General features: G+C 68.2%; 1 protein-coding gene across 1 annotated transcript; it reads left to right on the top strand.

Moving 5' to 3' along the window:
• Positions 1-7,759: 7,759 nt before the first annotated feature.
• LOC128903888 (kinesin heavy chain-like) lies at positions 7,760-26,732 on the top strand (the record flags this gene model as incomplete). Its single annotated transcript, XM_054187777.1, has 19 exons — positions 7,760-7,888; positions 10,547-10,634; positions 11,131-11,204; positions 11,339-11,443; positions 11,545-11,593; positions 12,560-12,615; positions 12,732-12,819; positions 13,729-13,853; positions 14,299-14,403; positions 14,511-14,659; positions 16,766-16,914; positions 17,043-17,239; positions 18,233-18,301; positions 19,561-19,767; positions 21,169-21,315; positions 22,166-22,354; positions 24,044-24,161; positions 25,519-25,586; positions 26,623-26,732. Coding segments are annotated over exons 1-19 (2,222 nt in total), but the record flags the coding sequence as incomplete, so codon positions are not given.
• Between the last annotated feature and the right edge of the window lie 423 nt (positions 26,733-27,155).

Below are 27,155 nucleotides of genomic sequence, written 5' to 3'. Positions count from 1 at the left end.
GGCGTCAGCTCTTCCTCCGCCGCCGCCTCCTTCACCGTGCTCTGCGGGAAAGGTGGCCGTGTCACACACACCCCCACACCCCCCCCCCCCGCCCCAGGACCGTCGCCCCCCTGGGACAGCCCCCCCAGGCAGGGGTGATGCTCACCTGGATCTGCTCCACCTCCCGAACCAGCTCCTGCACCTCGTGCTGCAGCCGCTGGTACCGCTGCTGAGGGGTCTCTTTGGCACCCAGCCCCTCACCAAGCTGCGGAGAGAGGAACGAGGGGGTGGTCAGGAGGGGGGGGGTGTCCCGGCCTGGGGTGGCCGGGACGCCGGTGCCCAACTCCCCTGGGTGCCCACCCATTCCTGCAGAAAGGGAAGAAAAGGGAATGAGGAGGGAGAAGGAGCGGGTGAGCCCCGCGGCAGCCGGGGAGGAGCAGCCCCATGTTCACAGGAACCTGGTCCCCGAGTGGGACTGCAGAGGTGCCTCCCAAGGGACAACGCAGCAGGACGCAAGCAGCCCGGGAGGCTCCAAAGTGCCCAGGGAAGCGGTGGAATCACCATCCCTGGGGGTATTTAAAAGACGGGCAGACGTAGTGCTTAGCAATACGGTTTGGTGATGGTTTTTGTCAGCATTGGGTTGATGGTTAGACTCAAGATGATCTGAAAAGTCCCTTCCAACCTGGACAATCCTATGATTCTATGATTTTATGACCGATGACAACGTCCTCCTCCAAGTGACGGAGGAGCCAAGGAGGAGAGGGGCTCCACTGAAGCTCGTCTTCACCAACAAGGAGGGGCTCGTTGGGGATGTGGAGGTCAAAGGCAGCCTCACGGCTGCAATGGCCATGAGACAGTGGAGCTCAGACACCGAGGGTGGGCTCCCAGCCCTGGGCTCTGCTTGGAAGAGTCCTGCTCGGATGGTCGCGCTGCCGTCCAGAGGGACCTGGCCAGGCTGGAGAAATGAGCCAAGAGGAACCTCATGGAGCTCAACGGGTGGAAACGCAAAGTCCTGCTCCTGAAGAGCAACAGCCCCCGGCACCGGTATATGCTGGGAGCCTCCCAGCTGGAAAGAAGCTCCGTGGAAAAGGCCCCAGGGGTCTGGTGGACACCAAGCTGATCCAGCAAAGGCGGCTAACGGTGTCCTGGGCAGCATCGGGAGGAGGGTTGTGGTCGAGGGAGGGGATCCTTCCCCTCTCCTCAGCACCGGTGAGGCCACGGCTGGAGTGCTGTGTCCAGTACAAGAGAGACATGGCCATACTGGAGAAAGTCCAACAAAGGGCCACAGAGATGCTATTGGGGCTGGACCATCTCTCCTAGGAGAGGCTGAGAGCTGGGACTGGCCAGCCTGGAGAAGGCTCTGGGCGGAATCTTATCAAGACCTGGAGGGATGGTGCCAAAAGGACGGAGCCCGGCTCTTCCCAGTGGTGCCCAGTGCCAAGGACCAGGCCACAGGTACGACTTGAAGCGCAGGAGCTTCCCCCCGACCATCAGGAAACACTTTTTCCACTGTGAGGGTGACCCAGCACTAGCAGAGGTTGCCCAGGGAGATGGTGGAGTCTCCATCCTTGGAGATATTCAGAAGCCACCCAGACATGGTCCTGGGCAACCGGCTCTTGGTGGCCCTGCTTGAGCAGGGGGGTGGGACCAGGTGACATCCAGAGGTCCCTTCCCACTTCCACCCTTCTCTGAGAGCGGTGGCCCTGGGCAGGGAGGTCGCTGTGGGGTGAGGGGGGGAGGAGGGACTGTGCACGGGGGTGGCTGACAGCCCCGTGCACTCCGGACTCACGATTTCATACTCCCCAGACTCGTAGCCCGTTGTCCTGGTCTTGTTGATACGATCGGAGAAATCTGGAAGAGGAAGAGCATGGTGTCACCCCCAAAACACCCAGGGTGGCCGTGCCCTCCCTGGGGTCACCTCAGGGTCCCCAAAGCCCACCCTTCCCCTGAGATCACCCCCCCCTCCCCGTCTCGGCTCACCCACGCCCTCGGTGCCAAGGCGCTTGTCCCTGAACTTCTCGTAGGCGGCGTTGGGGTTGATGATGAGGTGCTCCACGCTGGTGCTGGTGAGCTCCTCCTGCACACAACGCGGGGCCTTAGCGACACGGTGGCCACCAGGGTTTGAGGATGGACAGTAACGGGGGGGGGGGGCAGGCAAAGGCAGCCCCGTCCTCCCCAGGACAAGGGCACAAGCCCCCAAGGACTGACACGCAGGGATGGACCCCACCAAAGGGTCTGGCCAGGGCAGCGCGGGCTGTCCAGGACGCGGCACGTCCCCAGGGCCTGGTGTGGGGACATCGGACCCCTGGCCTGGCCTGGAGGGGTAGGAAACCCCCCGCCCTCCCCCTCTCCTCCCCCCCGCCCCCAACCCCGAGGGCCTGGCAGAGGGGCCAGAGGTTCCAGCGCACACTTTGGGCAGCCCCACGACCAGCCTTGGGGAAACTGCTGCAGCCGCGACGCCTGGAACTGCCCCACGGCCACATTTTGGGGTGGCTCCCAACCACCTGGGGAGGGGCATCGGGGGAGGGGGGGGGTTTGCGGGACTTCAACCCCTCCATGACCAAAGGGGCTTTGCCGGGAGCCTGGCAGGGCGAGCGCAGACACTGAGTCTGGGCTCTCCTTGCCCCCCAGCCATGGTCTGGGGGGGGAGGGGGTCCCTGCCCCAGCAGGACCCTGCAGGAGGCACCCAAAGGACCCCCCCCCCGCCCCAACCTGCTGCCCCCTCTCCAGCCCCTGCGCCCGGCCGTGGCCCGAAGCGCTTTGGGGGAGCCCTGGCGCACTGCGGAGGGAGGAGAAGGGGTGAGAGCAGCGGGAGCAGCGTGAGCAGTGTTAGGGGGGGGGCCGTCCGGCAGAGGTGAGGGCGGGGGGGGAGGCAGCAGTGAGCGCCCCGAGCAGAGCGCGGGGGTTACGGCAGCCGACGGACGGGCTCTTACCAGCTCCTTGCGTTTCCCAGAGGTGAGAAAGTCAGAGCAAGGTTAGGAGGAGAAGGGGGGGGGGGGTTGAAGGGGGCGGGGGGGGGGAAAAGAGAGAGACAAAAATGGCGTTAGAAGGTTCGTCCCATGCACGGCCCGCCATCACCCACGTCCCTGCGCCGGGGCTGCTGCCGGGGTGGCCCTGCTGGCCCCCCCGTGCGAGGGCTGAGGAGCCATGCGGGACGCGGAGGCGAGCTGGACCCCTCGGCCGGGCACCCCCCCCCGGGGGGCAGGCGGGGCTGGGGGGGTCGGGGTGGGCAGAGAAAGGGTGGGAGCAGGATGCAGCCGAGCCCGGGCTCTGAAAACCTCCCTCCAGCTCTTCTTTTCCCCTGGTGGGGGCGCGGGGGCGATGTGAGCAGAGCCGGGGGCAGCCGGACCCCCACGGAGCAGCCCCACAGGGGTAGGAGGGAGGCATCAGTTGCAGTCCTGGGGCGGGGGGGGCAAAACCCCGATGCTGGTCCCTGGAGGGGCACGAGCTGCCCCCCGCTGAGCGGCCAGCCCCGTGCTGTGCTGGCAGCAGGGATGGGGGCTCAGCATGCGCCCCCCCGGCCTTTCCTGCCCGTGTCCTGCTGAGCCCCACAGCCTGCAGCAAAGCCTGGCAGGATGGGCTGCGGTGGAATGGCAGCCCCCCCGCAACAGGGAGCATCGCTGGGGGGGGCGCGGAATGGGACACAAGGCTGCACATACCCGCCGTGGGGGGGCCGGGGGGGGGTCCCGAAGGAGAAGGAGGGAGGGCACATGCAGGCAGGGAGGATGCAGAGAGAGCGAGGGAGAGGCGGCAGCAGCACCACGTCGCACCCCGAGTCCCACAGCCGGCTGCCCCCCCCGCCCCCCGCCCCCCACAACTCTGCCCCATGGCGGGGCAGCGGCTCCGGGACCCCGTGCATATCTATGGCATGCAAAAAAAAAAAAAAAAAAAAATCAACCTCAACCCCCAAGGACATGCAGAGCCGGGAGCGGCGACCGGGCTTACTTGTGCAAACTTAGTGTCCAGGCAAGGTGGGGAGCAGGGTGGGGGGGGGGGAAGAGCGGGGAAGGGGGTGGGGGGGGAAAACTCAGGTCAGTTCAGCGCGCGAGAGCCACGGGACACAACGAAGCTGCGCGAGGGGCTCCCAAGGAGAGGAGACGGCGATTAAAACCCCGGCAAACCCTTCGCCTCCTGCCTGCAGCAGCGGGGGCTGCCCGTCTCGTTGCCCCGCATCTCGCAAGGGATCTCTTTGCCCCCTGAAATTTTGGGGCCGGGCGCCCCCTCCCCGGGGTGTTGCCTTCGTACCACCGAGCCCTGGCTCCCCCCTCACCGCCTCGGGCCAAGCGGAAGCGTGCGCCGGCCCAGTGGGGTCCCGGGGTGGGGTGGGGGGGCACAGACACTGAGAAGCCGTTTGGGCCACAATCCCAAGCACCCATCGGCTTTCAGCCACATTTGCAGAGCTGGGGGTCACCAGGCAGCCCTGGGTGCACCCCCCTCGAGGACGGTCCCCCGGTGTCACCCCACATCAAAGCCACCCCACGGAGAAGGGGTCCGTGGGACCCCGCCACTGTTCCAAGCTGCTTTATGGGGGTGAACCCACGCCAACGTGCCCCCCCGCCTCCTCCTCTGTGTGCTGGAGGAACCCGTGCAAAGCCAAGGGGGACGGGGGGGGGGGGGCGCTTCTTGGCACCCCCAAAGCCAAAGGGTGAGAGAAGGGGGGGTGGCACATTGATGGGATGTGTCACCGTGACGGGGGGGGGGGGGGGGGATGTGGCACTGCAGTGGGGGGGTGTGCGGGGACGGGAGCCGTTTCCCTGCCACGGCACCGGTCCTGCTGCGGGGTGGGGGCACAGGCAGGTGGCCCCCCCCTGCCGCCGCCCACGGCACGGCCCCGGCGAGGCCTTACCGCCTCGAACTCGGCCTGGTCGTCCTCGGGCAGGTCACTGGTCTCGTAGACGTCGGGCTCGTTCCTGGCCTGGGGCGCGAGTGGGTGCCGGTGAGAGGGTCCCCCCCCCCCCGCCCCAACCACCCCCACCCCCCCCCCGCGGCTCGTTATTACCCGTTTATGATGAAAAAGCCTACAATTGCCCCAAACCGCCTCAGTCCACAGCTCCCCCCCTCACCCCCACCAGCTCCCTAAAGACTCCACATCCCTTCTGGACACCCCCCCGTGTCCCCAGACACCCCACTTACTGCCCCCATCCCCCCCCCCGACACCCCCAAATGTCCTCGCAGGTGCCCCGATTCCCACAATCACCCCAAATACTCCACGTACTCCCAACTCCTCCCCCCCCCCCGAGATGCTCGTCCCCCCCTCAGACAGTCCCCATTACCCCTCAGCTCCCCAAACACCCCACTTCCATCCTCAGATCCCCCCCCGGACACCCCAAATGCCTCTTACCTCCCCCCCCCATCACCCCCAGTCTCCCCAAACACCCCATTTATTGACCCAGAGCCCCCCCATCCCCTCAGACCCCCCCAAACCTCTCCCATCCCCTCAGTCCCTACAGACCCCCCCAGTTCCTGCAGCCCCCCACGACCCCCTCAGCCCCCCAACCCCCTCACTACCCTGAGACACCCCCGACCCCCTCAGTTCCCCCCCAGTCCCCGAACCCCCCAGGCCACCCCCCCCCCGCCCCGACCCCCTCATTCTCCCCCCGGACCCTGATCCCCTCAGACCCCCCCAGGGCCGCCTCGAGCCCTGACGCCCCCGGATCCGCTCATTCTCCCCCAGATCCCCCCCCCCTCGATCCCCTCAGCCCCCCCTGATCCCCTCAGTACACCCCGACGCCCCCAATCCCCTCATTCTCCCGCCCCGGGCCCCTCAGACGCCCCCCGGGCCCACCCCCGGCCCGGTCCCGCACTCACGATGCCGGGCAGGTCGGCGTACTTGGGGTCGGCCATGGCCGGGGGTCGGTGCCGGGGGGGGGGAGGGTCTGTACCGGGGGGTCGGTGCCGGGAGGGGGGGTCGGGGGGGTGTCGGTGCCGAGGCGGCGCTACCGGGGGAGGTGTCGGTGCCGGGGGCGGGGGTCGGTACCGGGGGGGCGGTGCCGGGGGCGGGTGTCTGTACCGGGGGGGCGGTGCCGGAAGGGGGGTCGGGGTCGGTGCCGGGGGGTCGCTGCCGGGGCCGGTGGCGGGGCCGGTAGCGCCGCTCAGGGCCGGGGCGGGCGGGGCCGGTCTCGCGAGAGCAGCGCGAGGGGCGGGGGCGGAAACGGAGCGCGGGGGGCGTGGTCTGAGGGGGGCGTGGTCTGCGTCGGGGGGCGTGGCCTACGGGGAAAAGAGGAGGGGCAGGAGAGGGGGATACGGGGGGGCCACGGGGGAGCACGGGGGGGAAACGCGGCGGGGCACGGGTGGGAGACACGGGGGGAGACGGGGGGGACACACGGGGGACACACACGAGGGGAGAGACGGGGGACACGGAGGACACGGGGGTCACGGGAGGGGCGCGGGGGGCAGAAGCAGGGGGACACACAGGGGACACACACGAGGGGAGAGATGGGGGCCACGGAGGAGGCGGGGGGCAGCCAAGGGAGGGGAAGACGCGGGGAGACACAGGGGGAACATGGCGAGACACGGGGGGGGCACAGCGGGACACGGCGGGGGGATACAGGGGGGTTCACGAATGGGAGACACGGGGGGGCACACGGGGGGGGGCACACAGGGGGTGCACACAGGTGGGTGCACAGGGTAGGGGGCACACGGGTGGGCAGCGTGGGGAGTTGCAGGGGGGAGCACGGGGCGGGGAGTCACAGGCTGGGTTACGGGGGGGCACACGGGGGGGCTGCCCACTCCCGCCCGCGGGATGCCACCGGGGCGACCTCCATCCAGGCGCCCCTGCGTGTTTTTGGGGGTCACGGGGGGGGGAAGCGGTGCCCCCTGCTCTGTATCCCCCTGGACCCCCGCGCTGGGCAGGGCCACCAAGGACACGAGTGCACCCGGCCTCAGCGCCGGGGGGGGCCATGAGTCAGGACTGCTGGCTCCCCGCCTGGGGGAGGGGAACTGGGAGGGGGGGGAGGGGGGACTGGCCCTGTGCCCCCCCCCGAACCGGGACAGGGTCGCAACCATCCTCACCCCCCCGCAATGAATCAGCAGTTTGGGGGCACCGTTCCCAGGGCCGGGCGTGTCCCGTCCCTTCCCCCGCCCCCCCCCCCAACTCCGTCCACCTTAAGAGCCGCAGGCAGCTCCACCTTAACGCGGGGGGGGGGGCGTGTACGTGCGGGGGGGGCGGCCTCTCCCCCCCCCCCTCCCCATCACCCGGTACCGGGGCTGCAGTGGTGACAGCAGCGCGGTCACTGGAGCAGGGGCAGCAGGAGCGCTGCGGAGCATCTCCCCCCCCCGCCGGCGCCGCCCTCCCGCCCGCATCCTGCATCCCTGGGCAGCATCCTGCATCCCTGGGTACCACTCAGCATCTCTGGGCAGCATCCTGCATCCCTGAGCAGCATCCTGCAGCCCCGGGCAGCATCCTGCATCCCTGGCTACCACTGAGCATCTCTGGGTACCACTCAGCATCTCTGGGTACCACTCAGCATCTCTGGGTACCACCCGGCATCCCTGGGCAGCATCCTGCATCTCTGGGTACCACTGAGCATCCCTGGGTACCACTCAGCATCGCTGGGCAGCATCCTGCATCGCTGGGCAGCATCCTGCATCCCTGGGTACCACTCAGCATCCCTGGGCAGCATCCTGCATCCCTGGGTACCACTTAACCCTTAGGTTGTAACCCGCATCCCTGGGTACCACCCACGTCCCCGGGTGACACCCCACACCCTTGGGTACCAGCAGCACCCTTGGGCCCCCCAAAACTCTTCTCGGCGTCCCCCCCCCGCGCCCCCGCCCTGCCATGGCCGAGCCCAGCACCGAGTGCAGCATCAAGGTCCTGTGCCGGTTCCGGCCCCTCAACCAGGCGGAGATTCTGCGGGGGGACAAATTCCTGCCCGTCTTCCAGGGCGACGACAGCGTGGTAGTGGGGGTGAGTGCTGGGGGGGCCACAGGGACACCCCCCAACCCTAGTCTCGGGGAGGGGCCGGGATGGGGGCACGGCCAGAGGCGGGAGGGGGGGGTGAAATAGCCAGGGTGGGGGGGGTGACTGGCCTGCGGGGGTGGTGACCGGCCTGTGTGTGTGGGGTGACAATATGGGGGGGCAGAGCCTGTTTGAGGGGAATATCGTCCTGGGTGTGGCCGGTAGCTCTGGTGACCAAATGGGCCCTGCTCCCCCCCTCCGGGGCGTTTCCCCGCCCCCCCCCCCCCCCCCCGCCTCCGCATACCGCTCACCTTACCCCCCCCCCCGCTTCCATTTCTAAGGTTCCCGGCACTCCCAGTTTCCCCCAGTTTGGCCCAGTGCCGGGGAGCGGGGGGAGTTGTTTACAATGAGTGGAGACGCCCTTACCCCCGGAGGGGGGCAGGATCGGGCCCCGATGACTGCACCGGTGCGGGGGAGGGGGGGGAAGTTTGCCGCAGATCCTGCCCCCTCCCCCGGCTGCGGCCCGGCCCTTTGTTAGGGGGGGAAGCCGGGAGCGGGGGGTGGGTGTCTCAGGAACCGCGGCCAAGCCCCCCAGTATGACATCCCCCCCAATAAAGCACCCCCATAACGCCCCCCCCCACCCCGCCCTTGCACGGGGCCGGGTATGGGGGGGGGGTTTCATGCAGGAAGGGCCCCGCCCGGCCCGGGCACCCCGGCCCTGAGGTGGGGGCGGGGGGTCAGGTAAGGTGGGGGGGTCCTTGGGGTGATGTGGGGGGCAGCGGGTTCCCCCGGGGGTGCAGTGGGGCGGGGGGGGGGGGGCCCGTGCCCGTTCCGGGGGTGGTGCTGTGTCGCTGTGCGGTGTTGCCGGCGCAATGCGGGGTGTTGCAGGGGGTGGTTGTGCGGGGGGGGGGGGGGGGAGAAGCGGAGGGGGGGGGCTGCGTGGGGTGGTTGTGAGTTGTTGGGGGGGGAGATGCGGCGGGGGGGGGGGGGCGATGCGTGACCGGCGGCGGGCGGGGCGGTTGTGCCTGCGCCGTGCTGCGGCGGTGGCGCTGGTCCGGGGGAGGGGGGGATTGGGGGGGGGGGGAAGGCTGGTGTCGCCGACTGTCCCCCTGTCCGTGTGTCCCCCTGTCCGTGTGTCCCCGTGTCCGGGGGTCCCCGTGTCCGGGGGTCTCCGCGGTGGCTGCGGCGGTTCAGCACCGGGGCCTGGACAGCTCCAGGCCGGGGGGAGTGGCGGAGAACGGGGGGGGGGGGCTATAGGGGATCTGGGGGTCTGTGGGGGTCTATGGGGGGGCTGAGGGGTCTATGGGGGTCTATGAGAATCTATAGGGGTGTATGGGGGCTATGGGAGTCTATGGGGGGGCTGAGGGATCTGGGGGGGGCTGAGGGTCTATGGGGGGTGTATGAGGGGCAATGGGGGTCTATGGAGGGCAATGGGGGTCTCTGGGGAGGCTGAGGGGTCTCTGGGGAGGCTGAGGGGTCTATGAGGATCTACGGGGGTGTATGGGAGGGCTGTGAGAGTCTATGGGGGACAGTGGGTGCCTGTGGGGGGGCTGAGGGGTCTATGAGGATCTATGGGGGTGTATGGGAGGGCTGTGTGAGTCTATGGGGGGCAGTGGGTGCCTGTGGGGGGGGCTGAGGGGTCTATGAGGATCTATGGGGGTGTATGGGGGGGCTACGGGAGTCTACGGGGGGGGCTGAGGGATCTAGGGGGGGCTGAGGGTCTATGGGGGGTGTATGAGGGGCTGAAGGGTCTATGGGGGGCAGTGGGTGCCTGTGGGGGGGGCTGAGGGTTCTATGAGGGTGTATGGGGGTGTATGGGGGGCTATGGGAGTCTATGGGGGGGGCTGAGGGATCTGGGGGGGGCTGAGGGGCTGTGGGGGGTGTATGAGGGGCTGAAGGGTCTATGGGGGGCAATGGGGGTCTATGGGGAGGCTGAGGGGTCTCTGAGGATCTATGGGGGTGTATGGGGGGGCTATGGGAGTCTATGGGGGGGCTGGGGGCTCTAGGTGGGGCTGAAGGTCTATGGGGGGGGTGTATGAGGGGCTGAAGGGTCTATAGGGGGTAGTGGGGGCCTATGGGGGGGCTGAGGGGTCTCTGAGGATCTATGGGGGTGTATGGGGGGCTGGGGGATCTATGGGGGGGTCTGGGGGCTCTATGGGGGTCTATGAGGGTATATGGCGAGGCTGCGGGACTGTGGAGGTGTATGGGGGGTCTATTGGTCGGGGGGGGGTAGGCCTGGGATATATGGGGGTGTATGGGGCTGTCTGGGGGGGTTGGAGATCTATAGGGGTCTGTGTGGATCTATGGGGGTTCATGGGGCTCTGGGGGGGGTGTCTCTGGGGGTGTATGGAGGGGCTGAGGGCTCTCCGGGGGTTCATGGGGCTCTGGGGGGGGGTGTCTATGGGGGTGTATGGAGGGGCTGAGGGGTCTCCGGGGGTCCGTGGGATGGGGGGGGCAGGGGGGTATGAGGGGATCGGGGCTGCGTGAGAGCCCCCCTGCAACCTCCCACCTCCCTTACTGGGATTCACTGGAACATACTGGTTGCCCCACGAGGGGAGCCCTGACGAGGGGAGCCCTGAGGCTGGCACAGCCCCCAGCACCTTGGCAGGGGGCGGGGGGGGATGTCTCTCCAGGCCACTGACCCCCATGTGTCCCCCCCCCTCCCAGGGCAAGCCCTACGTCTTCGACCGCGTCTTCCCCCCCAACACCACCCAGGAGCAGGTCTACCATGCCTGCGCCATGCAGATCGTCAAGGGTGAGGGCCGGGGGCTTGGGGGGGCCCTGGGGGGGGACCCCGGTGTGTGTGTGGGTGTTCCTGCCTGGGGGACCCTCCTCCAGGGACACACAGATCCGTGGGGACCTTAGAGGGTGCTGGGAGGTGACAGGGGCAGGTTGGGGGGTGATGCGGGCAGGGGGAGATGCGCAGGGGGACCTTGGGGGTGTCCAGCAGGTCTTGGGATCTCTGTGGGACTTTGGGGGGGGGTGGTCTGCAATCTCCAGGGGCTTGGGGAGGGGGGGGGGGTTCTGTGAGGCCATTTGGGGGGGTCTCAGGGGTTCCTGGGCATCACTGGGGGTCTTGGAGGTGACCTTAGGTGCCCAGGAGGGGGGGTGTCGGGGAGCCCTTGGGTTCTCGGGGAAGTCCCTGGGGGTTTGGGGGGGGAGGGGGGGGGCTATGAGGTCCCTGAGGGCCCCGGGGGGGGTTCCTGAGGGGCCCCGAGGGGGCGTCTGCCCACCCTCGCCCGTCCCCACAGACGTGCTGGCCGGGTACAACGGCACCATCTTCGCCTATGGGCAGACGTCGTCGGGCAAGACCCACACCATGGAGGTGAGGTGGTGGTTGGGGGGGGGGGGGGGGGGGGGGTTCAGGGGGCTGGGCTCAGCACCCCCTGGGCCCTGGCACCCCCCTGGGTGCTCAGCACCCCCTCACCTTCCCCCCTTCCCCCCTTCCGCCCCCCCCAGGGCAAACTGCACGACCCCCAGCAGATGGGCATCATCCCGCGCATCGCCCAGGACATCTTCAACCACATCTACTCCATGGACGAGAACCTCGAGTTCCACATCAAGGTGGGCACTGGGAGCACTGGGAGGACTGGGAGGTGGGGTCCTGACACACACACGCCCCCCCCCCCCACGCCCCCCTGACACCCCCAATTCCCTCCTACCAGGTTTCTTACTTTGAAATTTATCTAGACAAGATCCGGGACCTGCTGGACAGTGAGTTGGGGCGGGGGGGGGGCACTGGGAGATACTGGGTGGGTATTGGGATGCACTGGGGACACTGAGAAGTTTGGAGGCACTGGGGAGCACCGGGAGGCTCTGGTTGGGGACTGGGGAGCACTGGGAGTCGGTGGAAGGGTACGGGGGGGGCACCAGACAGGGACTGGGGAGCACTGGGAGTCGGTGGCAGGGTACTGGGGAGCACTGGGAGGCACCGGACGGGGGCTGGGGAGCACTGGGAGTCGGTGGAAGGGTACGGGTGGGGCACTGGGAGGCACCGTCTGGGGACTGGGGAGCACTGGGAGTCGGTGGAAGGGTCCGGTGGGGCATCGGCAGGCACCGGACACTGGGAGTCGGTGGAAGGGTACTGGGGAGCAATGGGAGGCACCGGACGGGGACTGGAAGCACTGGAAGTCGGTGGAAGGGTACTGGGGAGCAATGGGAGGCACCAGATGGGGACTGGGAGCACTGGGAGTCAGTGGAAGGGTACGGGGGAGGCACCAGACAGGGACTGGGGAGCACTGGGAGTCGGTGGCAGGGTACTGGGGAGCACCGGGAGGCACCGGACGGGGACTGGGAAGCACTGGGAGTCGGTGGCAGGGTACGGTGGGGCACCGGGAGGCACCGGACGGGGACTGGGAGCACTGGGAGTCGGTGGCAGGGTACGGGGGAGGCACCAGACAGGGACTGGGAACACTGGGAGTCGGTGGCAGGGTACTGGGGAGCAATGGGAGGCACCGGATGGGGACTGGGGAGCACTGGGAGTCGGTGGAAGGGTACGGGGGTCACCGGGAGGCACCGGACGGGGACTGGGCAGCACTGGGAGTCGGTGGAAGGGTGTTGTGGAGCCCCGGACGGGGAGCACTGGGAGGCACTGGATGGCACCGGGGGCTCCTGGGGCATGTTGGGGAGGTCACCACCCCCCGCAGCCGCCTCACCCCATGTCCACCCCCCCGCCACCAGTGACCAAGACCAACCTGTCGGTGCACGAGGACAAGAACCGGGTTCCCTACGTCAAGGTGAGGAGCGGCTCGGAGGGTCCCTTGGGTGGGAGCCCCCAAAGGGCATCCCCGGAAGGTGGGGGGGGGATGGGGGGGGGCTGGGGCCTTACCCCCCTCCCCCGGAACATCCCCAGGGCTGCACCGAGCGCTTCGTCTCCAGCCCCGAGGAGATCCTGGACGTGATTGACGAAGGGAAATCCAACCGGCACGTGGCTGTCACCAGTGAGCACCCTGGGGACAAGGGGGGGGACACACTGGGCGATGGCGGGGGGCAGAATGAGGGGGGGGGGCTATGGGGTGCTGCTCCCTGCTGTGCAGCCTACTGGGGGGGGTCCCTGGATGTTGGGGGGTTCTGGGGCACCGTGGGGGTCCCTGGGGTGCTGTAGGTGTCATTGGGGCACCATGGGGGTCCCTGGGGCATCATGGGGTCCCTGGGGTGTCGTAGGGTCCCTGGGGTGCTCTAGGGGTCATTGGGGCATTGTGGGGGTCCCTGGGGTGCTGGGGGGGACCTGGGGCACCTTGGGGGTCCCTACAGCGTCGTGGGGTCCTTGGAGCATTGTGGAGGTCCCTGGGGTGCTGTAGGAGTTGTTGGGGTGCCATGGGGATCCCTGGGGGTATTGTGGGGATCCCTGGGGTGCTGTAGGGTCCCTGGGGTGCTGCAGAGGTCATTGGGTCACCATGGGGGTCCCTGGGGTGCTGTAGGGATCGTTGGGGCACTGTGGGGGTCTCTGCAGCATCGTGATGTCCTTGGGGCGTTGTGGGAATCCCTGGGGTGCTGTAGGGCCCCTGGGGTGCTGCAGGAGTCGTTGGGGTGCCATGGGGGTCCCTGGGGTGCTGTAGGGACCCTGGGGTGCTGCAGGAGTCCTTGGGGTGCCATGGGGGTCCCTGGGGTTCTGTAGGGACCCTGGGGTGCTGCAGGAGTCCTTGGGGTGCCATGGGGGTCCCTGGGGTGCTGTAGAGGTCATTGGGCTACCACGGAGTCCCTGGGGAATCACTGGGGTCCCTGGAGCACAGGGGGGGATCCCTGGGGCACCGTGGGGTCTTCGGGGCACCAAGGGGTGCTGTGGGGGTCCCGCGGGGGTGCGGGGGACCCCGGGGGGGGGTGCCTGCAGCCTCTCCCCGTGCCCGCAGACATGAACGAACACAGCTCCCGCAGCCACAGCATCTTCCTCATCAACATCAAGCAGGAGAACGTGGAGACGGAGCAGAAGCTCAGCGGGAAGCTCTACCTGGTCGACCTGGCCGGGAGCGAGAAGGTCGGGGGGACCCCGGCGCTGAGGGACCCTGTGGGGGGTGTTCCTTGGGCCGGGGGGGGATGTCTGGGGCGGGGGTCTTTGGGTGTCCCTGGGCTGGGGTACGCGGGATCGCGAGGGGGTCTCTGGGGGAAGTTGGGTGGAGGATGTCCCCAAGGGGGACATTGGACAGGTGGGGGCCTCGGAGGTGGTCTGTGGGACATTGGGAGGGTGGGGGGCTTGGGGGGATCTGGGGGCTGTGGGACATTGGGGTTAGGGGTCGTCAGGCTGGGGTGGGGGGCTTTGGGTGAAGGGTCTCCGGATTGGGGATCTCTGGGTGTCTAATCTCTGGTGGCATCCTTGGGTTTGGGGGTCTTGGTGGGGATTCCTGGGCTGGGGGTACCCCTGGGTGGGGGTTCCTGGGGTGGGGGTGGCCCCATGGGGGTCTCAGAGCTGCCCGGCCCCACAGGTCAGCAAGACGGGGGCTGAGGGGGCCGTGCTGGACGAGGCCAAGAACATCAACAAGTCGCTGTCGGCACTGGGCAATGTCATCTCGGCCCTGGCCGAGGGCACGGTGAGAGCCCGCCGGTCCCGCCTGACCCCCCACCTGCCTGCTGGCCCCAGGTGGAGGTGGGGGGGACACCCTGCTGAACCCCTGTGTCCCCCCCCTCCACCCCGCAGAAGGCCTATGTGCCCTACCGGGACAGCAAGATGACGCGGATCCTGCAGGACTCGCTGGGGGGGAACTGCCGCACCACCATGTTCATCTGCTGCTCCCCCTCCAGCTACAACGATGCCGAGACCAAGTCCACCCTCATGTTCGGGCAGAGGTAGGGCAGGGGGACAGGGGGCCTTGGGGTGCCCCTGCGCCCCTCAGCACCCCAACAACACCCCAACGGCACCCCATGCACCCATTTGTGTCCCAGCTGCACCCAACAGCACCCCAACTTCACCCCACGCACCTGTCATGTCCCAACTGCACCCCAAGAGCACACCGAGAGCACCCTAACTTCACTCAATGCACCCATTGTGTCCCAACTGCACCCCAATAGCACCCCAACTTCACCCCATGCACCCATTGTGTCCCAACTGCACCCCAACTTCACCCCAACTTCACCCCATGCACCCATTGTGTCCCAGCTGCACCCCAACTTCACCCCATGCACCTGTCATGTCCCAACTGCACCCTAAGAGCACCCCAACTTCACCCCACGCACCCATTGTGTCCCAACTGCACCCCAACAGCACCCCAACTTCACCACATGCACCCGTTGTGTCCCAGCTGCACCCCAGGAAGACCCCAACTTCACTCCATGCACCCATTGTGTCCCAACTGCACCCCAAGAGCACCCCAAGAGCATCCCATGCACCCGTTGTGTCCCAACTGCACCCCGAGAACACCCCAACTTCACCCCATGCACCCATTGTGTCCCAACTGCACCCCAACTGCACCCCATGCACCCGTTGTGTCCCAACTGTACCCAACAGCACCCCAACTTCACCCCACGCACGCATTGTGTCCCAGCTGCACCCCAACAGCACCCTATCTTCACTCAATGCACCCGTTGTGTCCCAACAGCACCCCAAGAACACCCTAAGAGCACCCCAACTTCACTCTACGCACCCTTCGTGTCCCAACTGTACCCAACAGCACCCCAGCTGCACCCCATGCACCCATTGTGTCCCAGCTGCACCCCAAGAACACCCCAACTGCACCCCAACTGCACCCTATGTACCGTTTGCACCCCAAATTCAGTGCAACAGCACCTCACAACCCATTGCACCCCATGTACCCATCGCAGCCCAACTGCACCCCAAGAGCACCCCAACTGCACCCTACGCACCCATCACGCCCCAACTGCACCCCAAGCACACCCCAACTGCACCCCATGCACCCATTTGTGCCCCAACTGCACCCCAAGAGCACCCCAACTTCACCCCACACACCTGTCATGTCCCAACTGCACCCCAACAGCACCCTAACTTCACCCCATGCACCCATTTGTGTCCCAACTGCACCCCAGCTGCACCCCAGCTGCACCCCATGCACCCGTCATGTCCCAGCTGCACCCCAAGAGCACCCGAACTTCACCCCATGCACCCATTGTGTCCCATCTGCACCCCAAGAGCACCCCAACTTCACCCCACGCACCCATTTGTGTCCCAGCTGCACCCCAACAGCACCCTAAGAGTAGCCCAACTTCACTCCACGCACCCATTGTGTCCCATCTGCACCCCAAGAGCACCCCAACTTCACCACATGCACCCTTTGTGTCCCAAGAGCACCCTAACTTCACCCCATGCACCCATTGTGTCCCATCTGCACCCCAAGAGCACCCCAAGAGCACCCCAACTTCACTCTACGCACCCATTTGTGTCCCAACAGCACCCCAACAGCACCCTGACTTCACCCCATGCACCCATTTGTGTCCCACCTGCACCCCAACGGCGCCCCAACTTCACCCCACGCACCCATTTGTGTCCCAACAGCACCCCAACTGCACCCTACGCCCCCCCCGCGCCCCCACTGCCCCCCCCCCCCCACACCCCCAGCACCCGTTGGGCCCCAGTTGTGCTCCGACAGCAGCCCATGCGCCCCAACGGCACTCATCGCCCCCCAGCTGCACCCCAACAGCACCCGTGGACTGTCACAGCCCCCCCCGCCCCCCCCTGCCCCCAGCCAGGCCGCTGTGACACCCCCCCCCCCCCCAGGATGTCCCATGGGGAGGCGGGGGCTGCATGGGGGGGCGGAGGGGGGGTGTCCCCAGACCCAGGTGGGAAGCGGGGGGAAGGTGGGGGTCGCTGTGGTGGGCATCTCAGAGGGGGGTTCCTGGGGGGTGCTGCCTGCCTGGAAAGGGGGAGCAAGGTGTGTGTGTGGGGAGGGCTCCCAGTTGAGGGGTGCCCCCCCCCCCCCCGCGCCGCCTTCCTCCGTGGAGGGCCAAGACCATCAAGAACACGGCGTCGGTGAACCTGGAGCTGACGGCGGAGCAGTGGAAGAAGAAGTACGAGAAGGAGAAGGAGAAGAACAAGGCGCTGAAGGAGACCATCTCCAAGCTGGAGGCCGAGCTGAGCCGCTGGCGTAGCGGTGAGGGGGGGGGACACGACACCCCTTGTTGGGGGGGACACACACACACGCGCTACACGACACCCCATCCCCCCCGCAAAACCCCCCAAGCCCGGCACCGGGTGGGGAAACTGAAGCCGGGTCTGCAGGGGAGGCCGTGCCCGAAACGGAGCAGCTCAGTGGGGCCGAAGCGGAGGCCGGACCGGGCGAGGGGCCGGGGACGGGCCCCCCCGGCGACACCCCCCTCAACGACAACAGCTCCTCCATCGTCATCCACATCTCGGATGAGGAGCGTCGCAAATACGAGGAGGAGATCCGCAAGCTCTACAAGCAGCTGGATGACAAGGTGGGGACCGCCCCCCCCACCCCGGACCCTTGGGGACCCCCAAAGACCCCTCTAGACCCACCGAGACCCCCCCAGGACCCCTAAAGCTCCCCAGGAGCCTTGGGGACCTCCCAGTCCCCCCAGCATCCCCCAGGACCCCCAGCACACCAAGACTCCCGGGACCCCCCAGTCTCCCCAGCGTCTCCTGGGACCCCCCCAGTCCCCCCCAGCACCCCCAGGGCCCCAGGACACTCGGGACCCCCCCAGTCCCCCCAGAATCCCCCAGCACCCCCAGCACACCAAGACTCCCGGGACCCCCCCCAGGTCCCCCCAGCGTCTCCCAGGACCTCAGGACTCCTGAGACCCCCCCAGCACCCCCAGCACCCCAGGACACTCAGGACCCCCCCAGTCCCCCCAGCGTCTCCTGGGACTCCTCAGTTCCCCCAGCACCCCCAGGACCCCCAGGACTCCCGGGACCCCCCAGTCCCCCCAGCGTCCCCCAGGACTCCTGGGACCCCACAGTCCCCCCAGGGTCTCCTGGGACCCCCCAGTCCCTCCAGTCCCCCCAGCATCCCCAGGACCCCCCCAGTCCCCCCAGCGTCCCCCAGGACCCCTGGGACCCCCCCAGTCCCCCCAGCGTCCCCCAGGACCCCAGGACTCCTGAGACCCCCCAGCATCCCCAGTGCCCCAGGACACTCGGGACCCCCCAGTCCCCCCAGCACCCTCAGGACCCCAGGACCCCAGGACCCCCGGGACACCCCAGTCCCCCCAGCGTCTCCTGGGACCCCCCAGTCCCCCCAGCAACCCCAGGGCCCCAGGACTCCTGAGACCCCCCGGTCCCCCCAGCGTCCCCCAGGACCTCAGGACTCCCAGGATCTCCCAGTCCCCCCAGTCCCCCCAGCACCCCAGGACACTCAGGACCTCCTGGCAGCCCTCAGGACCCCCCGAGACCCCCCCCCACCGCCCCCAGCCCCACGGGGCCGGCGGGTGCGGACCCTCCTGTCCTCCCCCCAGGACGATGAGATCAACCAGCAAAGCCAAATCATGGAGAAGCTCAAGCAGCAGATGCTGGACCAGGAGGAGGTGAGGGCCCCCCCGCACCCCCCCAGCCCCTATGGCCCCCCATCTCTGACTGACCCCATAACCTCACCCTGCTGGGACCCTGGACTGACCCCTCTGGGCCCCCAACCGGACCCCCTGGGACCCCTCTGGGATCCCCACCCTGGTCACTTGGACCCCTCCACCCTGAGCCCCTGGGACCCCCCCAGTCTGACCTCTGGGACCCCCCAACGTGCCCCTGTTGGAACCTCTCTGGGACGCCCCCCTGTGACCCCTGGGACCCTCACTCTGAACCCCTGGACCCTCCTTGGACCCCACCACCTTGAGCCCCCCGGGTCCCCTCGAGGACCCCGACTGCTCTGGGACCCTCACCTTGACCCCCAGACCCCCTTGGGACCCGACCCCCTGAACCCCTCTGGGCCCCCCACCCTGACCCCTTTGGGACCCCCTTGGACGCCTCCACCCTGACCCCTTTGGGACACCTCTGAGCCCCCCCCCGACCCCCCAGGATCCCTCTGGGCCCCCCACCTTGACCCCTTGGGACCCCCCTGGATCCCCCCACCCTGACCCCTTTGGGACCCCTCTGGGCCTCCCATCCTGACCCCTTGGGACCCCCCTGGACACCCCCACCCTCATCTCTTTGGGACCCCCCTGGACACCCCCACCCTGACCCCTTTGGGACCCCTCTGGGCCTCCCATCCTGACGCCTTGGGACCCCCCTGGACCCTTGGGACCCCCCTGGATCCCCCCACCCCGATCCCTTTGGGACCCCCCTGGACCCCCAACCCTGACCCCCTGGGACCGCCCTGGACCACCCCATCCTGACCCCTTTGGAAACCCTCTGGGCCCCCCACCCTGACCACTTTGGGACCCCCCTGGACCCTTGGGACACCCCTGGATCCCCCCACCCTGATCCCTTTGGGACCCCCCTGGATCCCCCCACCCTCATGCCCTGGGACCCCTCTGGGCCCCCCACCTTGACCCCTTGGGACTCCCCTGGATCCCCCCACCCTGACCCCTTTGGGACCCCTCTGGGCCTCCCATCCTGACCCCTTGGGATCCCCCTGGACACCCCCACCCTCATCTCTTTGGCACCCCCCTGGACACCCCCACCCTGACCCCTTTGGGACCCCTCTGGACCCCCCACCTTGACCCCTTGGGACACCCCAGACCCCTCCATCCTGTCCCCTTGGGACCCATCTGGACCCCTCCACCCTGACCCCTTGGGGACCCCTCCGGGCCCCCCATCCTGACCCCTTGGCCCCCCCCCCCCGGCCCCCCAGGTGCTGGCGGCAGCGCGGGGCGGCGGGGAGGCGGCACGGCGGGAGTTGGCGGCGCTTCGTGCCGAGCACGGGGCGGCGCGTGCCGAGGTGGCGGAGGTGCTGGCGGCGCTGGAGGAACTGGCCCGCAGCTACGACCGCAAGGCGCAGGAGGCCGAGGACACCGGCCGCCACAACCGCCGCCTGGCCGACGAGCTGGCCCGCACCGAGGTGACCCCCCCGGCACCCCCGGCTGGGACCCCTGGCAGGCACCCAACCGGGATTCCCAATGGGACCCCAGTGGGAACTGCAATGAGCACTGGGAGCCACGCTAGACCCCACTGGGAGCCCCAAAGTGACTCTTCAACTGGGAACCCCACTACAACCCTACTGGGGACCCCCGTGGGCAACCAACTGGGATCCCTACTGGGAACCTCCACTGGGATCCCCAAATGGGCTTCTCAACTGGGAACCCCGCTGGGGTCTTACTGGGAGCCCCAAACCGTCTCCTCAACTGGGAGCCCCACTACAACCCTATTGGGGACCCCTGTGGGCAACCAACTGGGATCCCTACTGGGAACCTCCACTGGGATCCCCAAATGGGCTTCTCAACTGGGAACCCCACTGGGGCCTTACTGGGAGCCCCAGTTGCCAGCCCACCTGGGATCTCTACTGGGCTCCCCACTAGACCCCACTGGGAGCCCCAGACTGTCTCCTCAACTGGGAACCCCACTGGGACCTAACTGGGAACCCCACTGGGACCTTACTGGGAGCCCCCATGGGCACCCAACTGGGATCCCTACTGGGAGCCCCAGTTGCTGCCCCAAACAGGATCCCTACTGAGACCCCCACTGGGATCCCCAAACCCCCCTCAACTGGGAACCCCACTGGGAAACCTACCGGTGACCCTCAATGTCCCACTGGGATCCCACTGGGAACCTCCATGGGCAAATGACACCCAGACCAGGACCCCCGTCAGCACCCCGACTGGGCCCCCCAGAGCCAGGGCCCCTCCAAACTGGGACGCCCGCACCGGGGCCCCAGGACCACACTGGGATCTGCCAGTTGGGACCCCCAGGTCCAAACCAGACCCAAACTGGGACCCCCCAGTCCCTGAACCAGCAACACCCAGAGCCAAGCCCCCCAGGTCCAAACTGGGACTCCCAAACCCAAACTGGGATCCTCTGGGCCAGGGATCCCCCAAAACAGGAGCCTCAGACCTGGGAACCCCCTAAACCCCAAAGCAGACCCCAAAGAGGGGACACCCCCCTCTCGGACTGGACCCCAAAGAGGGAACCCCACGCCCCCCAAAACCAGACCCCAAACTGGGAGACTCTCCCCTTAAACTGGGATGCGAAACTGGGTGCTCCCGGGGGGAGCAAGAGCGGCACCCCATGGGTGGAGCGGGTGGGATCTTGGGGTGCTGGAGGGGGTGCTGGGGGGGTGCCAGGGCAGGGGGTGCTGGGGTGGGGGGTGCCGGGGGTGCCAGGACAGGGGGCGCCAGGGGGATGTCGGAAGGGGTGCTGGGGTGCTGGGGTAGGAGGTGGCAGGACAGGGGGTGCCGGGGGTGGGGGTGGGGGGGGGTTGCGGGGGCGGGGGGAGGTGCCAGGCTGTGCCATGCCGTGCCCGCAGGCGACGACGCTGTCTCTGGAGACGGAGCTGCAGCGGGTGCGGGAGCTGGGGGGGCAGCAGCGCAAGCGGGCGGCCGAGGTGCTCAACGGGCTGATGAAGGACCTGAGCGAGTTCAGCCTCATCGTGGGCAACGGCGAGATCAAGCTGGTGAGGGGTGGGTTTTTTTTGGGGGGGGGGGGGGATGCCCTGGTTTTGGGAACCGGGCACCCCTGCCAGGCCGTGCCGTGCCCGCGCCGTGCCCGTTCCATGTCATGCCCAACATGCCTGTTCCGTGCCGTGCCGCGCCGTGGCGTGCTCTACCCAGGCCTGTGCCACGCTGTGCCTGTGCCATACCCGTGGTGTCCCCTCCCCGTGTGCGTGCCACACCTGTGCCGTGCCGTGCCGTCGCGTGTGCTGTGCCGTACCCACGTGTGTGCCGTTCTCATGCTGTGCCACACCATAATATGCCACGCTGCGGCTGTGCTGTGCCATACCCTTGTGTGGTGCGTGGCCGTGCCATGTCACACCATGCCACGCCACGCCATGCCATTACCCATGGGCATGCTGGCCCCCATGCTGTGCTGTACCCGTGTGCGGCACGTGCCCATGTCATGCCATGCTATGCCATGCCCTGCCCTGGCCCTGCTGACCCGTGTGCCATGCCATGCCCGTATGTGGCACGTGCCTGTGCCACGCTGTGCCCTTGCTGCACCGTGCCGTGTCACCTGTGGCCATGTGCCTGTGCCGTGCTGTGCCGTGCCATGCTGACCCATGGGCTGTGCCATGCCCGTGTGTGGCACATGCCCATGCCATGCCCCTGCCACACCATGCCTTGTCATGCCTGTGCCACGTCATGCCATGCCCTTGCCATGCTGACCCGTGTGACACGCCATGCCCACATGTGGCACATACCCAAGCCATGCCCTTGCCCCGCCGCGCCGTGTCACGCCATGCCTCGCCGTGCCCGTGCCACGTGGTGCCCGTGCCGCGCTGACCCGCGTCCCGTGCCCGTGCCCAGCCGGTGGAGGTGAGCGGGGCCATTGAGGAGGAGTTCACCGTCGCCCGGCTCTACATCAGCAAGATCAAGTCGGAGGTGAAGTCGGTGGTGAAGCGGTGCCGGCAGCTGGAGAACCTGCAGGTGGAGTGTCACCGCAAGATGGAGGTGACCGGGCGCGAGCTCTCCTCCTGCCAGCTCCTCATCTCCCAGGTGCGCTGGGCACGGGGACGGACCCTGGGGCTGCCACCATCGGGCACCTTTCTGGAGCGATGCCACTGATGTGGTGACGAGGGGCAGTGGTGACCCCAGGGTTTGGTGGCCCTGGGCTTTGGGGACCTTGAGTTTTGGTGGCCCTGGGATTTGCTGACCCCAGGGTTCGGTGGCCCTGGGCTTTGGGGACCTCGAGTTTTGGTGGCCCTGGGATTTGGCGACCCCAGGGTTCAGTGGACCTGGGCTTCGGTGACCCCAGGGTTTTGTGGCCTAAGAGTTTAGTGGTTCTAGACTCCAGTGATCCTGGGATTTGGTGACCCCAGGGTTTGGTGGCCTTGGGGGTTGGTGTTCCTGGGGGTTTGGTGGTCCCAAGGGTTGGTGACCCTGGGTGGCCCAGGGATTTGTTGTCCCTGGGATTTGGTGGACCTCAGTTTTGGTGACCCTAGGGTTTGGTGGCCCAAGGGATTGGTAACCCCAGAGTTTGGTGGTTCCAGAGTATGGTGACCCCGGGTTTTGGCGGCCCCAGGGTTTGGTGACTCTGGTGTTTGGTGGCTCCAAGGTTTGGTGACCCCAGGGTTTTGTGGTCCCAGGGTTTAGTGTCCCTGGGGTTTGGTGGACCTGGGCTTTGGTGACCCCAGGGTTTGGTAGTCCAAGGGTTTGGTGGTTACAGAAAATGGTGTCCCTGGGGTTTGGTGACCCAGGGGTTTGGTGATTTTGGGGTTTGGTGGCCCTGCGATTTGGCGACCCCAGGGTTTGGTGGCCCTGGGCTTCGGTGACCCCAGGGTTTTGTGGCCTAAGAGTTTAGTGGTTCTAGACTCCGGTGATCCTGGGGTTTGGTGACCCCAGGGTTTGGTGGCCTTGGGGGTTGGTGGTCCCAGGGGTTTGGTGGTCCCATGGTTTGGTGACCCTGGGTGGCTCAGGGATTTGTTGTCCCTGGGATTTGGTGGACCTCAGTTTTGGTGACCCTAGGGTTTGGTGGCCCAAGGGATTGGTAACCCCAGAGTTTGGTGGTTCCAGAGTATGGTGACCCCGGGTTTTGGCGGCCCCAGGGTTTGGTGACTCTGGTGTTTGGAGGCTCCAGGGTTTTGTGGTCGCAGGGTTTTGTGGTCCCCAGGGTTTAGTGTCCCTGGGGTTTGGTGGACCTGGGCTTTGGTGACCCCAGGGTTTGGTAGTCCAAGGGTTGGTGGTTACAGAAAATGGTGTCCCTGGGGTTTGGTGACCCAGGGATTTGGTGAGCCAGGGGTTTGGTGACTTTGGGGTCTGGTGGCCCCGGGATTTGGTGACCCAGGGGTTTGGTTACGCAGGGGTTTGGTGACTTTGGGGCTTGGTGGCCCTGGGATTTGGTGACCCCAGGGTTTGGTGACCCCAGAGTTCGGTGACCCCATGGGTTTGGTGACTTTGGGGTTCGATGGCCCCGGGATTTCGTGACCCCGGCATTTGGTGACCCCAGAGTTTGGTGACCCCAGGGGTTTGGTGACTTTGGGGTTTGGTGACCCAGGGGTTTGGTGACTTTGGGGTCTGGTGGCCCCGGGGTTTGGTGACTTTGGGGTTTGGTGGCCCTGGGATTTGGTGACCCCAGGGGTTTGGTGACCCCGTGGTTTGGCGTTGGGGCGGCCCTGGGGGTGGCGGGGGGGTGGTGGCCGCGTGCCCCCCGGCGGGGGGGGACGGTGGCTGAGGCTGATCCCGCAGCACGAGGCGAAGATCCGCTCGCTGACGGAGTACATGCAGACGGTGGAGCTGAAGAAGCGGCACCTGGAGGAGTCCTACGACGCCCTCAGCGAGGAGCTGGCCCGGCTGCAGGCCCAGGGTGCGGGGGGCTGGGGGGCGTGGGGGGGGGCTTGGGGGGGGCTGATGGCCTCAGGGGGGTGAGGGTCCAGCAGAACCTGGGGGGCTGGGGGTGTATGGAGGGGATTCTGGGGTCTGGGGGGGGTGTCACAGTGGGGCTCAGGGGGCTGGGGCGCATGGGGAGGGCTTGGGTGGGCTGGGGGCCTCAAGGGGGTGAGGGTCCATCAGAACTTGGGGGGCTGGGGGGCATGGAGGGGGCTTGGGGGTCTGGGAGGGGGGGTTACAGGGGGGCTGCCCCCCTCAGAGGGTCCAGGAGAATTTGGGGGGCTGGGGGGCATGGAAGGGGCTTGGCACGCTGGGGGGGGGGTCACAGTGGGGCTCAGGGAGCTGGGGGGCATGGGAGGGGGTCAAGGAGTGGGGGCTTCAGGTGGGTGAGAGTCCATCAGAACTTGGGGGGCTGGGGGTGTATGGAGGGGGCTCAGGGGTCTGGGGGGGGTCACAGGGGGCTCAGGGGTCTGGGGCACATGGGGGGGGGCTTGGGGAGGCTGGGGGCCTCAGGGGGGTGAGGGTCCAGCAGAATCTGGGGGTCTGGGGGGGCATGGAGGGGCCTTGGGGGTCTGGGGGGGGTCACAGTGGGGCTCAGGGGGCTGGGGGCCTCAGGGGGGGGAGGGTCCAGGAGAATTTGGGTGGCTGGGGGACATGGAGGGGACTTGGGGGTGTGTGTGGGGGTCACAGGGGGGCTCAGGGGGTTGGGGGGCATGGGAAGGGGTCAAGGGGTGGGGACCTCAGGGGGGTGAGGGTCCAGCAGAATCTGGGGGGCTGGGGGGCATGGAGGGGCTGGGGGGGTCACAGTGGGGCTCAGGGGGGCTGGGGGACGTGGGGGGAGCTTGGGGGGGCCGGGGGCCTCAGAGGGGTGAGAGTCCAGCGGAATTTGGGGAGATGTGGGGCATGGAAGGGACTTGGGGGTCTGGGGGGGGTCACGGGGGGCTGAGGGCACACTGGCGCTTGGGGGGCTGGGGGGGCACAGTGGGGCTCAGGGTGGCTGGGGGGCATGGAGGGGTCTTGGGGTCTGGGAAGGCACAGCCTGGGGGGCTTCGGGGGCTGGGGGGGGGGCCACGGCAGCACGCAGGGGGCTGGGGGGGGGGGGGGGGCTTGGGCGGGCCTGGGGGGGTGTCATGGAGGGGGGTCGGGGGCTGGGAGGGCATGGAGAGGGTCGGGGGGGTGGGGAGCAGGGCAAGGGGTGGGGGCATGGGGGGGGGCTTGGGGGGCTGGAGGGGGGGTTAGGGGCCTGGGGGGGGGGTGGGGGGGGTGTCACAGTGGGGCTGGGGGCGGGGGGGGCTCCCTGGCTCGTCCCCCCCAGCGCGAGCTCCGTCCCGCAGAGACGGCGCAGGGGGTGGCGCGGAAGGAGCGGGAGCAGGATGAGACCCAGGACACCGACGAGGTCAAGGTTAGAGGGTGCTGGGGGGGCGGGGGGGGGGACGACAGGGCACCCCCTGGGGTGTCCAGGCTCCCTGAAGGGTGGAGGGGGGGGGCCCCGGGGAGGGGAGGGGAGGGGGGGGACAGGGGGAGTTGGGGGTCCTTATGGGATGTGGGGTGTCCTAGAGGTGGGGGTCCCTGGGGTGCTGGGGAGGCTGGAGGGTGCTGGGGGTCCCTGGGGGGTGTTGGGGCCTTTGGGGACTGTTGGGGTGGGGGGTGTTGGGGGTCCCTGGGGGGTGTTGGGGTCCCGGGGGTGCTGGGGGGGTAGGGGGGTGGTCCCTTGAGGTGCTGCATCCCAGGGAGTGGCCGGGGTGGGGGTCCCCGGGGGTGCTGGGTCCTCGGGGGGTCCCAGGGGGTGCTGGGGGGGGGTGGGGGGGCCGGGGGTGCTGGCTCCTGGGGGGTGCCAGGGGGTGCTGGGTCCTGGGGGTGCTAGGGGGGGTGTCCCGGGGGGTGTTGGGGTCCCTGGGGGTGCTGGGTCCTGGGGGTGGCCGGGGTGGGGGTCCCCGGGGGTGTTGGGTCCTGGGGGGGTCCCAGGGGGTGCTGGGGGGGCGGGGGGGGCCCGGGGGTGCTGGGGGAGGGGGGGGGCGGGGGTGCTGGCCTCCCGGGGGATGCCAGGGGGTGCTGCGTCCCGGGGGTGCTGGGGGGGGCTGTCCCCGGGGGTGCTGGGTCCTCGGGGGGGTCAAAGGGGGTGCTGTGTCCTGGGGGTGCTGGGGGGGGTGTTCCCGGGGGTGTTGGGGTCCCCGGGGAGGCCAGTGGGTGGCCGGGGTGGGTGTCCCCTGGGGTGCCGGCTCCCGGGGGTGCCACAGTGGGGGTCCACGGGGATGTTGGGCTCCCGGGGGGTGCCATGGTGGGGAACCCCGGGGGTGCTGGGTCCCGGGGGTACCAGGGGGTGCTGGGGGGTGCTGTGTCCCCGGGGTCCCCGGGGGTGCTGGGTCCCGGGGGGTGCCGGGGGGTGCCGGGGGGGTGTCCCCGTGCCCATGCTCTGTTGGGGCCGGGGGGGGGCGCAGAAGGCGCTGGAGCTGCAGCTGGAGAGCCAGCGCGAGGCCCAGCACAAGCAGCTGACGCGGCTGCGGGACGAGGTCAACGAGCGGCAGAAAACCATCGACGAGCTGCGGGAGTGAGTGGCCCTGTCCCTGTCCCTGTCCCCATCCCCGTCCTCATCCCTGTCCCCATCCCCATCCCTGTCCCCCACCCCATTGCCGTCCCCATCCCCGGCTTTGACCTTGACCTTGATCCCGGCCCTGTCCCTGAGCCTCTCCCCATCCCTGACCCCATTCCCGTGTCAGCCTGTCCCCGGCACTGTCCCCATCCCCGTCCCCGTCCTCATCCCCATTCCCATCCTGACCCTGTCCCCAACCCTGACCCCATCCTTCACCCCAGCCCTGTCCTTCTCCCGTCCCCCGTCCCATCCCCAACCCTGTCCCATCCCCAACACTGTCCCCATCCTTGACCCCAACCCCATTCCTGTCCCTGTCCCTGTCCTGTCCCCAACCTTGACCCTGACCCTGTCCCAATCCCCGGGTGCCCCCAGCCCCGTCCC

This window comes from Rissa tridactyla, unplaced genomic scaffold (assembly GCF_028500815.1).
Source record: "Rissa tridactyla isolate bRisTri1 unplaced genomic scaffold, bRisTri1.patW.cur.20221130 scaffold_727, whole genome shotgun sequence".
Lineage (NCBI taxonomy): Eukaryota > Metazoa > Chordata > Aves > Charadriiformes > Laridae > Rissa > Rissa tridactyla.
Note: the sequence above shows the minus strand (reverse complement) of the source record. Positions and strands in the feature narration are given on the sequence as shown.